General features: G+C 47.0%; 1 protein-coding gene across 1 annotated transcript; it reads left to right on the top strand.

Annotated features, from left to right (window-relative positions):
- Window positions 1-206: 206 nt before the first annotated feature.
- LOC140104056 (probable peptidyl-tRNA hydrolase 2) lies at window positions 207-9,220 on the top strand. Its single transcript, XM_072127396.1, has 7 exons — window positions 207-365; window positions 2,030-2,148; window positions 2,329-2,406; window positions 3,931-4,011; window positions 5,834-5,931; window positions 7,585-7,699; window positions 7,772-9,220. The coding sequence occupies exons 2-7, from the start codon at window positions 2,035-2,037 to the stop codon at window positions 7,859-7,861; spliced, it is 576 nt and encodes a 191-aa protein (XP_071983497.1). The 5' UTR covers window positions 207-365; window positions 2,030-2,034; the 3' UTR covers window positions 7,862-9,220.
- Window positions 9,221-14,333: the final 5,113 nt, after the last annotated feature.

Below are 14,333 nucleotides of genomic sequence, written 5' to 3'. Positions count from 1 at the left end.
TATCTCATATCTATCTATCTCATATCTATCTATCTATCTTTCTATCTATCTCATATCTGTCTCTCTCATATCTATCTATCTCATATCTATCTATCTAGCTGTACCACTGTACCACTCTACCCCCTAGTGGTCTTTCATGTATTTACTCGTCACTATCCTAAGCTGTACCGCTCCCCACCGGCCACCAGAGGGCGTTCTTGCACTGTCAGTAACTCTATGGTCTCCCGCTCCCCGCGCTTCCGGTCACATGACCCCTTCGTCTCCACCGTGCGCTGGGTGAGAGGAGTAGACACCGGCGGCGGGAGGTTTGTGAGGCCGAGGAGAAGCCCGAACTTGGTTGGAGGAATCGTTAGAGGAGACAGGAGGTGAGAGCAGAGTAATGGCGGGGGCTGTGAGTCATTCATGGCGGCTGCCTGTCTCTATGATATTATATTGCGGAGAGTTAGCGAGGTTCCCTGTCCATGAGATCTGTGGGGCATCTCTATTATGGGCGGAAGGGGGCGCTGTCATGTTATACAGAGACCTACATCACACCTGTGTGTTATGCTCCATCTCTCCTGTGGGCGCTCCTAGGTCCAGGGCTGTAGAGGTGGTAAACCAAACGTCTAACACACTTATCTCACCCTGAAAGAGGGTGCACCCCACACAGGGGGGAGAGGAGAGGCTGCAGTGTGGGGCGCAGGGAGGAGAGAAGAAGCTGCAGGGTGCGCTGCAGGGAGGAGAGGAGAAGCAGCTGCAGGGAGGAGAGGAGAAGCAGCTGCAGGGAGGAGAGGAGAAGCAGCTGCAGGGAGGAGAGGAGAAGCAGCTGCAGGGAGGAGAGGAGAAGCTGCAGTGTGCGCTGCCGGGAGGAGAGGAGAAGCTGCAGTGTGCGGTGCAGGGAGGAGAGAAGAAGCTGCAGTGTGCGGTGCAGGGAGGAGAGGAGAAGCTGCAGTGTGTGGTGCAGGGAGGAGAGAAGAAGCTGCAGTGTGTGGTGCAGGGAGGAGAGAAGAAGCTGCAGTGTGTGGTGCAGGGAGGAGAGGAGAAGCTGCAGTGTGTGGTGCAGGGAGGAGAGGAGAAGCTGCAGTGTGTGGTGCAGGGAGGAGAGGAGAAGCTGCAGCGTGTGGTGCAGGGAGGAGAGGAGAAGCTGCAGCGTGCGGTGCAGGGAGGAGAGGAGAAGCAGCTGCAGCGTGCGCTGCAGGCAGGAGAGGAGAAGCAGCTGCAGCGTGCGCTGCAGGCAGGAGAGGAGAAGCAGCTGCAGCGTGCGCTGCAGGCAGGAGAGGAGAAGCAGCTGCAGCGTGCGCTGCAGGCAGGAGAGGAGAAGCAGCTGCAGCGTGCGCTGCAGGCAGGAGAGGAGAAGCAGCTGCAGCGTGCGCTGCAGGCAGGAGAGGAGAAGCAGCTGCAGCGTGCGCTGCAGGCAGGAGAGGAGAAGCAGCTGCAGCGTGCGCTGCAGGCAGGAGAGGAGAAGCAGCTGCAGCGTGCGCTGCAGGCAGGAGAGGAGAAGCAGCTGCAGCGTGCGCTGCAGGCAGGAGAGGAGAAGCAGCTGCAGCGTGCGCTGCAGGCAGGAGAGGAGAAGCAGCTGCAGCGTGCGCTGCAGGCAGGAGAGGAGAAGCAGCTGCAGCGTGCGCTGCAGGCAGGAGAGGAGAAGCAGCTGCAGCGTGCGCTGCAGGCAGGAGAGGAGAAGCAGCTGCAGCGTGCGCTGCAGGCAGGAGGGAAGGGGCTGCCGGAGGAGGGAAGGAGTTGCAGTGGCAGGTTCTAGTATTGTTGGGCTGCTCCGGGAGGGGAGGGGGGCTCTAGTATTATTATTGAGCAATATGACCATGTGGCTTCTGATCTAAATCAGTTATAGAACAAACATTTAAAGGAAATTTTATAATTTATTATATGTTGGTGAAGTTGGTCCGGCCTAGGTCTCCACAGCTGATCGCTTTATTATTGGGGTGCAGATAGTTACGGCCCCTTTTCATTTTGTTAAATGTCTTCCAGTTTTTGGACAGTGGGACTGGATGGATCATTGGAGTATGTGACTGTATCTGACTCTTCCCTCCTCCAGGTATCATGGACGCAGCGGAGCAGGAAGCATCAGATGTCACCCAGGAAGCCCCGGAGGTGAACCCCCAGTACCTACAGCAGCTCAAGGACCTGGACATCCCCGAAGAGGAGGCCAAGAAGGTAACACCAATGTCCTGCTACTGGCTGACTATACATAGGATGCTCCCAATCCTTCCACCCTCAGATGCTGTACTATGGGTTATGGGTGCAGTGTCCCCCTCCTGGCAGCCATATTGGTGGGTGGGGTATGAGACGTCTCTGCAGAGTGGACTGTGACAGTTATTTCTCTGATTCTTCCAGGCGCTTATTCTTACTGGGAATGTATCGGCCGAAGAAGCTGCAATATTTTACTTTGACAGCTTAGAAAACCAGAATCCGGTAAGTGGTCAATTATGGGGACTCTTTCCGCTGGATTGGGGGTCACTACACCTGCAGGATGCCTCTATTAGGGCCCAAACCTTTCCATTCCTGCAATCGATAGCAAATGAATGGATACACAGAATTTTGAAAAAGCAAAGTCATTGGAGCTGAGAACGATACACTGAGCACCGCAGAAGTGACAAGCAGTGACTCCCAGTCTCATCGTCCATGATGGTGATTAAAGGAAATCTACCATCAGAATCCATCCTGATAACCCAGGGGCACTTACTTATAGATCCGGGGACAGTGACTGTGATCTCCTTATATTTGTTATCCGTAGCCTTCTTTTTTTCTAAAATCAACTTTTTAATAATGTTAATGAGCTAGAAGGGCTCTGTGTGGAGTAATCAGAGCCCCTCCTTACTACAGCTTCACATGCTGTTACACTGTGCAGGAGAACTCCCCCTCCACACTGTGTGGGAGTACAGCAGGTAGGCAATAGGGAGGGGAACTTCTGCTAGAGCAGAGGGGGAAGGTGAGACAGTGTTACAGCCTGTGAAGCTGATGTTTTTAACAATTTAGGTTGGGTTGTAGAATTATTAAATTACAAATTAGGGCAGGTGGGAGGAATCTACCACCAGGTCTACTTCTGAAAATAGGGTGATCTTCTAGGGTCTGACATTTGTAACTTGAAAGGGTTAGTGTCAGTAGAGACATTTATCTCCTATTCAACTGCAAGTCTCACTTGCCCTGTCCCATAGAAAATGGGACTTCCATGACCTAGGACTCCTGCAGGTTGTCCAACAAGTCCCATAGATGGTACAGGCAGTCCCCGGGTTACGTACAAGGTCGGTTCCGTAGGTTTTTACTTGGAAGGACATCTACCACCAGGATGAAAGCCTGTATGCAAATGAGCCTGAGGGGCTCCATTAACTCTTATGGAGACTTGAGCTTCTCAGGCTCATTTGCATACAGTTCTACATCCTGGTGGTAGATGTCATTTAAATTGAATTTGTGTGTAAGTCGGAATTAGTTTTATTTGAAAATTGTAGCTCCCGACAAAATTTTTTTTTTTAGTCCCAGTGACAATTCAATTTTCAAAATTTTGTGTCACGTTCTAAATCGTTCACCTCCTGTGTCCTCCCTTCATCCTCATAGTCTGTAAGCTTGTGCGAGCAGGACCCTCCCTCCATGTTACTGCTCTATAACATCTTACTTTATGTGTACATGTCTGTACAGCCCTACCATAGAAATACAGATTTATTATTATTAGATGCCACAACCTTTACCCACCAAGCAGTGGGAGAACAGCAGTACTGGCCTATCACCACTCTTAGGCCACTAACCACGGAGCCACAGTCTATTGTTTACAGCCCGTGTGTCATTGGCACGTTATAGGTGAAAACCCGGGCAGGGAGAGGACCTGTTCTGTAATTTGCGCTGTGTAACATGACAGAGATATACTTGGTACTGTTGTAGTGGTGGAAGCAGAGACTTTATTTTCTAATTCAGTTTCCCCTCCGTGTATTTGTCATTCTATAGGACACTGATGATGATGATGATGACATTTATTACAAAATGGTGTTTGTGGTGAACATGGAGCTTTCTATGGGCGTCGGGAAGGTAAGAGACACGGGATGAGCTTGTTTTTTAATCTAGATGATGAACTAACGCTGACAATATGGTGAAATCTACCACCAAACTCCATCATGATACACCAGGGGCACTTACTCATAGATCCAGGCACTGTGACTGTGGTATCTTCTTATATTTGATAGACATGGCCTCCTTCCTTCTAAAATCAACTTTTAAAAATTATTCTGAGTCTGAAGGGCTCTGGGGGTGTTACCAGATCCCTTCCATGCTGTAACTTCACAAGCTGTTGCACTTTTGAGGAACACTTTCCCCTCCCCTGTGTGAGATTACAGAGGGGGCAAGTGCTGAGGGAGTAGGAGAGAGCGCGAGATAGTCTAACAGCCTGTGAAACTACAGCACGGTGGGGATCTGGTAACGCCTCCAGAGCCCTCCATTGGCATAAATAGTGAGATTTACAGAGTCACAGGGCCTGGATCTATGAGCAAGTGTCCTTGGTTCATCAGGATGGATTTTGATGGTAGATTTTCTTTAAAATTCAGATTTTTTTTTTTTTTACCCTTTGATCACTTGACGATCTACAATCCCTGTGTCAGGTGACATGCAAAGGACTCCTGGTTTGTATCTCTGATAAAAACGGCATATTGTCATAGTGCAGGTTATTAGATGTACAGAAATATAGAAATGAGATCTCAAGGGATCAGGAGAAAGGAGGGAGGTAAAAATCTCTTGAGGATGACGGCAACATCCACACTATCTCCCAATTGCTGGCAGACTCAGTGGTTGGACACCCCTGTGATTTGTGAATCTCGTCCCCTATACTGTGGTATTGGTGGACAACCCCTTAAAGAGGACCTGTCACCTCAAATTTCAGCACTAGGAGCTGCTTGCTAAAGTAAGCAGCTCCTAGTGCTTGAACAAACGCTGCAGTGTTAGAGTGATAGCGTTACCAGAGACCTGCGGTAATGCTATCTAACGGAGGAGTACAATGTAATTATCGGACAGCTCGCAAAGCTGTCCAACATATTCATGAGGGGGCGTGGTTAGGGGCGGTGACTGTCGCATGACGTGCGGAAGTCACCGCCACCCTATGGAGCGAGCGGAACGGTTCGGGGAAGAGGCAGCACCTCGGACTGCCCCCTCGTGAATACATGAATACATCGCTTTGGGAGCGGTCCGATGATTACACTGTACCCCGCCGCAGTGTTAGATAACATTACCGGAGGTTTCCTGTAACGCTATCACTCTAACACTGCAACGTTTGTTCAAGCACTAGGAGCTGCTTACTTTAGAAAGCAGCTCCTAGTGCTGAAATTTTGGGTGACAGGTCCTCTTTAAAGGGTACTTTAAACCACTGGCATGTCTTAGTGGTAGAGTCCGGAGTCTCTTTAGAGTGGGATGTATGATGTACCAAATCATGGGCATCATACACTGCCCACGCAGGGGACCAGCAACACCCAGAGAGGGGGACTGCACCCTCATCGCACCAATTAAAACCCCTAGGTTTATTAGTTCTCTACATCGCCATAATCATCTGAAGAACACAGTTATTTTTGAGTATGAAATATCTAAAGATTCCACACAAAAGACAATGATGGGAATTCTATGTTCTGTATTCACTCGGCTAATGGGGAATGTGCAGCGTTGGGTAGCGGCCGCTGCAGGTGCACCCGGCTAATCTTTTCTTGGAAACGTCTCGTACCTTGTGGTGCACGGAAACGCCTGAGCGGCTCCACCTCGCTCTGAAACCTAAAATCCCAGCAGATGTCCCGGAGTGTGTGACATGAATAGAGCTATTGTTACATGGAGCAGCACCGACGCCATTAACCCCCTGCGGACCCTTTCTTTACAGATTGCTGCACAGGTGGGACACGGAGCGGTCGGCCTGTATCAGCTCATGTTAAGGAACTCCAAGACTAAGGAGGTGGCGGATAAATGGGAGGAATACGGGTGAGTCTAGATGAAGGAGATGGATGGGGAATATTTACACATTGCAAATCTGTTACTTGCATATCCTTGAAGGCAAACTATATTTCTAATGCTACATTCATTCAAACAGGACAGTCACTAAAATATTCCATGTGTGTGCATAATTCTTTGTTACATACATGACATTACTTATCCTGTACTGATCCTGAGTTACACCCTGTATTATACTCCAGAGCTGCACTCACTATTCTGCTGCTGGTGCAGTCACTGTGTACATACATGACATTACTTATCCTGTACTGATCCTGAGTTACATCCTGTATTATACCACAGAGCTGCACTCACTATTCTGCTACTGGTGCACTCACTGTGTACATACATGACATTACTTATCCTGTACTGATCCTGAGTTACATCCTGTATTATACCCCAGAGCTGTACTCACTATTCTGCTGCTGGTGCAGTCACTGTGTACATACATGACATTACTTATCCTGTACTGATCCTGAGTTACATCCTGTATTATACCCCAGAGCTGCACTCACTATTCTGCTGCTGGTGCAGTCACTGTGTACATACATGACATTACTTATCCTGTACTGCTCCTGAGTTACATCCTGTATTATACCCCAGAGCTGTACTCACTATTCTGCTGCTGGTGCAGTCACTGTGTACATACATGACATTACTTATCCTGTATTATACTCCAGAGCTGCACTCACTATTCTGCTGGTGCAGTCACTGTGTATATACATGACATTACTTATCCTGTACTGATCCTGAGTTACATCCTGTATTATACCCCAGAGCTGCACTCACTATTCTGCTGCTGGTGCAGTCACTGTGTACATACATGACATTACTTATCCTGTACTGATCCTGAGTTACATCCTGTATTATACCACAGAGCTGCACTCACTATTCTGCTACTGGTGCACTCACTGTACATACATGACATTACTTATCCTGTACTGCTCCTGAGTTACATCCTGTATTATACCCCAGAGCTGTACTCACTATTCTGCTGCTGGTGCAGTCACTGTGTACATACATGACATTACTTATCCTGTATTATACTCCAGAGCTGCACTCACTATTCTGCTGGTGCAGTCACTGTGTATATACATGACATTACTTATCCTGTACTGATCCTGAGTTACATCCTGTATTATACCCCAGAGCTGCACTCACTATTCTGCTGCTGGTGCAGTCACTGTGTACATACATGACATTACTTATCCTGTACTGATCCGGAGTTACATCCTGTATTATACTCCAGAGCTGCACTCACTATTCTGCTGCTGGTGCAGTCACTGTGTACATACATGACATTACTTATCCTGTACTGATCCTGAGTTACATCCTGTATTATACCCCAGAGCTGCACTCACTATTCTGCTGCTGGTGCAGTCACTGTGTACATACATGACATTACTTATCCTGTACTGATCCTGAGTTACATCCTATTATAATCTAGAGCTGGTGGGGTCAGTGTGTTACATCGGTGCCACATTTTGCTTGGGTAACAGGTGTAGACCTGTACTGCACTAGGGGTAATTATCATACTCCAGCACATGGTGCACTTGTGGATGCAGCATAAGGGGGTAAAGAGATGTACAAGCTACGGTATGTCCCATCTTACATCAGAGAGTTTCTTCTTGTTTGTCTCTACAGAGCTAAGAAGATCGTCCTCCAGGGATCCAGCACTTCTCACCTTCTGGAATTGCAAGCCTTGGCGATCAGCTTAGATCTACCTACCTACCTGGTACAAGATGCGGGCAGGACCCAGGTAAGGATCTCCTTATCCTTATGTCTGCAGCGGTCAGGATTGTGACATTACTGACATCCTTCCTGATGTTAGATTGCTGCAGGGTCACGTACGGTCCTCGCCATCATGGGTGAAGAAGAAATGGTGAATAAAGTGACGGGCAAGCTGAAACTGCTGAACTGAGGAGAGAAACACGGGCAGAAGGCATCAAAGTGATGGAGCTGGTGAGACATCCCAGACACGTCCTCCTCACACCGGTGCAGAGCGAGAAGACGAGTGCGATCCACCAGTCCATGAGAGGAGGAGGCGGAAATCCACGCCATGCAGACTAGACTGGTGGTAGATGTAGGTACCTAGAGCTGCTGCCATGACACAATCCCTGGCGTCCTGTATATGTACTGTCCTGTGATACTGTGTACGACCACTTACCGTACTAAAAGGAATACTCCTTTAAAGGGAATGTCCCATCATTAAACATCATATTCATTGTAAATATCATAAAAATGAAAACTTTCCATGTACCTGCTATAGTATGGCGCCACCTAGCGCCATTAATGTGTATACCAATGTGTCCAAACACACACATGACCTGGGAATTTGTGGTCACACATGCTCAGACACTCCCCATAGAGTTCCTCTTTACAGTGCAGGCAGCCAATGGGAATGGCTTTTTGCCCTGCTTGGCAGGAGAGGAGCCGAGCCTCTGAAGTACATGGCAGTATAGATTAGAGGTAGGGGCTATAGTTACCTGAGACAAGGGGAAGGAACATTATCCAACAACTGTGCAGTCTACTGCTTCCTTCACTGAAGCTGGCTGATAACAGAAAACAATAGAACAAATCCATAAAATGGCTAAAAGCGGATAATCCACAATCCGTCTTTATATTCCGACTCCGGACCCTGCAAGAAAATGAACTGAACTGATTCACTTCGATACCTCAGATGCCACAAATTGGCAGCTTACTTTTCAACATTGTCGCCTCCATTATCGCTAGTTTATTTTGGAATGAGGGGGGATATTAAAGCAGTATTGTGCATGGCATCCCGTGAGGACAAGCAGATCCAGCCCATATTTCTCAGCCTACACACTGGGAACCACAGGATGGTCCTCTTTGGTGCTGTTAGTCATTGCACCTTGTTGCAGGGGGAGGCAGCGCCTCCTAGTGTCCTGGAGGAATCTGTCCAGGTAGAATATGGATAGTCCAAAGATGTGATCTATGGGGTTGTATGCTCCATGCTGCACCAGTTTCATGGAATCCATCATGTAAAACCATGGGCAGCCACTAGGGGGATCCAGCCTGTATATAGCTGTATACGCTCCTGCGACAGAGCTGTGTACAGGATTTTGCTTGAGTTCACGCTGCACTCATCTGTCGGCTGACATGATGGTTTTGATTTTTAGTGCCAACTCCTATGACATCCCTGATGCCACACAACACACTTAATTCTCCTTCTTAGGATTGCGCTTTTGTAATGCAAAAAAAAAACTGTTGTGGATTCTTCCTGTTAATTTTTCTTTTGAGTAAATGGATTATTATTTAATTGATCGCTGTGATTATTTGTGACAGCCCTGACCTCCCTTATCACTACACAGACACCTTATTGTGGATTCTGAATGTCTCAGATGATTCCCTGTGCACTGGCACTACTGGTTGTATAGGGCTGTGCTACATAGTGAATGGTGCACTCTCCTCTCTAGGTAAGTGAGGGTCCCAGAGGTCACAACCAGCCTCCACGAATCAGAAATGTGACTATTCTGCCCCCTCCAGCTGCCTGAGAATCCTGCACCTCAGGTTGAGGCTGTGGAGCCAGAATGTGAAGCTGACATCTAACTAGAATGTAGATCAACCTTCTGCCCCAGGGGGCATCATAACGGGTGTGGGAGGAGGGACTGAAATTCTACAGAAACACAAGTTACAAGTTTTTCCACTCAGTCATTATTTTTACAACTCTGTGACCTTATCTGTGTGCAATGAAATTTAGCTCAGGCTTACAATCATATCACAGTAATACAGCTTAAAGGGAACCCGTCATCAGAACCTGGCCTGATAAACTACTACCTATATCCTATCTAGCAGCTTTATACCTTATAGGTCATGTTTCTTTCATAGCCCGGCATGGTTTCATCACCCAGAAAATAAAGTTTGAAGTGAAATGTAAATTGGTTGTATAAAGTGAAGGAGGCAGAGAGGTGAATGAAGTCCAGCTCTCCTGCCTCTGAACACCTCCTCCCATGACTTACATCATGCATCAGACTTCAGGAGATCTGGTTAGTGATGTCTCTGGGTGCAGGACAATCAATTACAGTGAATGAGGATTTCTGAGACCGGGAAAGCTTGACTTCAGTGTTAAAGTCTCCGCCTCCTTGACTTTATACAACAAATTTCCATCACTTTAAAGTTGATTTTCTGAATAATGCCACCACCCTGGACCATAAATGAAATATGACCCGGAAGGTGTTCAGCTGCTTGACAACATTCCGGTAGTGGTTTATGAGGTCTACTTCTGCCGACAGGTTCCCTTTAGATGGGTTACAGTTTTTCATTTATGGCCCTGGGTCACACCCCCACTACAACCTAATATAGACCGCAGGCAGGTGGGTGCGTCTGACGAGACTGTATACACAGTCTGAGCGATGCTAAGAGAGGGTGACTGGAGGAGACTCTAGATTGAGCAGAGAAGTAAAGCAAATATTCGTTCTTAATGGGCCTTTTTTACACCACTTTTTTTTAATAAACTAATGGTCCTCAGGAAGCCCCAAGATCAGGTTTCCCTCCTTTTTGCCGATTTAAACCTAGTCCCTAATTGTCCCTGCATCACACTGCATGTGAAATACACCAACTTACTCCACAGGCCTTTAGGAAATTTCATTTTTTTTTTATCAGTTCTCATCAGCCTCTGTCAGCAGGGTGTTGGCTTGGGTTGTGCATCCTCTTCTAGGCTTTTAGTTGGGATGAATGTGGCTGCACTTTATGTACATGCTCAGTAGTGAATCTCCTCTGCTACAGATCAGAGGAATAAGACACTGGGAAGGAATACCCACACTTATCTTGGCACTGCTAGAGTGACCAGGGCTGAGGAGTCAGTGAACATTTTGGTAGGGCTAGAGTCAGAATTGAAGTTAAGGAAATTGAGAAGTTGTGTCGAAAGTTTGGCTCACAGACTCCGCAGCCCCGGAAATAAGGCTGACCACTAGTCTGTATTTTATGTGCAAAGACCACTGTCTGCATGAGGCCCTAACCACGACAAGATGTAACGTGAAGTCATACAACACTAAGTGTTTGGTGTGTAATTATAATGCAGCTCCCACAGAAATATACAAACCTGCAATGTGTCTACATAACACCCACATGTAAAGACGGATCTGCTTCACTCACAGGATACAAGGCTCATTCATAGGTTAATATTTCAGTTTGGTGATTATTATATGTTCAGTACATCAAGGCCTACTGTAACTCCATGTCGTACCCACGGCTGCCCACCAGAGGGAGCCATCACCTACCGTTCTTTTCTGTCCCACTGATCTTTAGTGTCACAAGACTATGAGGTCATTGTGGAATTACAGGAGGAGGGTCACTGATAACGCACCTACCTACCGCAGACCCGGGAGCCTCTCCGCATTCCTTCCAGAACACTTTACTCTTTTAACCCTCGTCCTGCAAAAGTAAATAACACGAGCCCCCGTATAGGCCACACATTCAACGTCGTGTACAAACTGCATCTATTTGTTACAATGTATCCTTCTATTACATGTATTTATGTCATACTGGAAGCTTCTTCATAAGATCGTAACTATTATCCCCCACAATGTGCAATGACAACGTCCGTCCCTGGATGTGATCTACGTATACGATAAAGCGACCACGAATCCTGTGTGTGAATGTACAGAGGGAAGGCCACGTCTACACGGCGGGCCTGCATTCCTTTCTATTTAAGGATGACTCGGCAGAACCTTCCGCTTCCACAGCTACGTGTAAATAGGCTCCTTATACCAGCTACCAGTTCCTAAATAAGTTGGTGCCTCGACCCCTCACCTGCTCCGTAGCGCTGGTATCTGACCCGTAAAACCTTGCTGCGTTTTATTTCTAGTAAAATAGATAGCGAGTACGTGCTGACTATTACTTCCAGGACGCAATGACCCGCCGCTAGTCGCCCGTCACCCTTAGTCAACATATTCTCTGGGGCGAGAGTTCACTCGTGAAAAGATCCTCAACAACTGGAGGAAAACACATCCCCGGGGAGCGACGATTTTGTTTAAAAGTTCAAGGATTCAACATGACAAGGAAAGTTTTACTGGGGAAAAAAAATGTGGCAAAGAGCAGCGACAGAGCCCGAACCAGGAATCTGACCCAGAGAGTCATTGGGGGACGTGTAGAACTCCTATGCAACTTTTTTTGGAGACTTTTCACAGTTTGGGACTTTTTAGGTGCAGAATTGAGCAGCGCACCAGCGTCAGCTGCCTCCAGGATTTCATGCAGTGGCCGCATTTATCTTTGTAGTCCAGATGTTTGTTCAACTTGTGAGGCTCTGAAATTGTCCCATTCTTGCACCTATCAAGTCTCAAAATAGAGCATGCTAGACCCAGACTTACTTTTGGGAGCTACTAATAAGTCACACACCACAAAAAGTCGCAAAAGTATCACAAAGGGGAAAAACTTAAGATACATTGCAATGATTGAGTAGGACAGCTTCAGGAAACTGAAAAAGTGGCAGCCGAAAAGCTACGATACATGTGCCCCATTGACTCATATAAAGAGCAGGAAGTATCGAAACCACCGGGGTAAGATCTAGTCAATGGATAACTTTAGGTCTGATCACTGTGTGTAAAGTTCACAGATATGAGGAAGGTTTATGGGACTGTACAGGGTGAGATCAGCTGCTGCCAACTGGGACTTTACAAGGATTGACCCACTTACCAGTGAGGAGCATTGGGCCATTACACAACCAAAAAAGGAGGCGTCAGTAAGGTGCAAGCTGGCTACATGGCTTCTAGGATTTGATGATCTGTCCTAGGAGCCCCAAAATAGATCTGCCATTTGCATTCCATAACTTGGACTGCCAGTGGTTCAGATCCTATCAAAGGATTGGTGCTGAGCTGTAATACCAAGCATGGCCACTATACCATTTCCAGGGAAGAAGCCTGATCATAGGTGTCAGACCTTCTCCATTTTATAGAAATTCAGTGGAAAACCACTTTAGGTTGATGTCAAACGTGGCGTTTTGAACGTGTTTTTGGCCCGTTTTCAAGCAGTCCGTTAAAAAACGCATGTTTTTGATAGGTTTGACCAATTATCTAAATTCAAACTGGTCAAAAATGGATGAGTTTTCAAAAAAAACGAATGCATTTTTCAAAAACATGCGTTTTTTGATGAACTGCTTAAAAATGGTCCAAAAACGCGTTCAAAACGCCACGTGTGACATCACCCTTAAGGTGGCCGTACACCTTAAATAGCTCTTCCACAATTGTATACCAGCCACGTCAATGTGTGCACAACTGGGTGAACTTTATCCTCCAAAGGTGCGTCCACACATTGCAGTTAAAAACGTGGTGTTTTGAACCCGTTTTTGGTCCGTTTTTAAGCAGTCCGTCCAAAAACGCATGCGTTTTTTGAAAACGCATCCGTTTTTGACTGGTTCTACCAATTACCTTAATTGAAACTGGTAAAAAACGCATGCGTTTTTGGACGGACTGCTTAAAAACGGACCAAAAACGGGTTCAAAACGCCACGTGTGGCACCAGCCTTAGGTGCAGTTTTGTGAAAGACATGAACTGAACAGGTAATTTTTATTTTGAAGGAGAAAACTGTATCACAGATTCACCTGTTCAGTTCATGCCTTTCACTTCTTAAAATGCACCTAAAACCCCCTAAAAAACTGACAAAGATGCAATTTTAACTGCAAGGTGTGGACGCACCCGGATAGACCTTAACTCTGATAAGCCCAACTAGAATTTGCAGACAACTCTTTTGGGTTTCTGCTTCTAGTTATTGGTAAAGGCCATAGGTGGGGGTATGTTTCTCCTGGTGAAGGGGACCACAACCAAAAAATGCTCTACGAACAAAGACGTGAAAAACAAGGGAGTGTTAGTGACGTATTCATGGGGTGACCGGACTCTGCGGCCACATTTAAGGCTAAGTGGAAGTCGTTCTACAGGTAGAGCCTCTTGTGTAAACTGCTACGGTACGGGCGGGCAACGGCAGTGTGAATATAGCCTAACACTGGATACACAGAGTATTTTAAGGACAAAGCCCCTCCCTCCTGTATTCGAAGTAGCTGCAAACCTGGAATATATATCCATATTTCACAGTCCTGCTGTTACTGGCTACATACACAAATCCATCTCTCAAGGGACAGTACATAACACCTGGCCACAGTCCGCATGACAGTTTCCTTTATCAAACACAGCACAGGTCCTCTCAGTCGGGTCACGAATCACAGACCATGTGCTTCCAAGGCATGGATCGACCACAGCGCAAGGGGATAGTTGGGACTGCGAGCATCATCAGGGCCGGGGCCAGCACTGGGCATACCTGGGCAAGTGCAGGGGCCCACATAAGGAATCCATGGGGGTGAGGGAGGCTGTATCTAATAAATCCATAGGGCGTGAGGGGGGCTTATATTAAATACTCATGGGGGCTGTTTGGGATGATAAACC

Source organism: Engystomops pustulosus, chromosome 10 (assembly GCF_040894005.1).
Source record: "Engystomops pustulosus chromosome 10, aEngPut4.maternal, whole genome shotgun sequence".
Taxonomy (NCBI): Eukaryota; Metazoa; Chordata; class Amphibia; order Anura; family Leptodactylidae; genus Engystomops; species Engystomops pustulosus.
The sequence above is the reverse complement of the archived record's forward strand: the minus strand, read 5'-3'. Positions and strand labels throughout refer to the sequence as shown.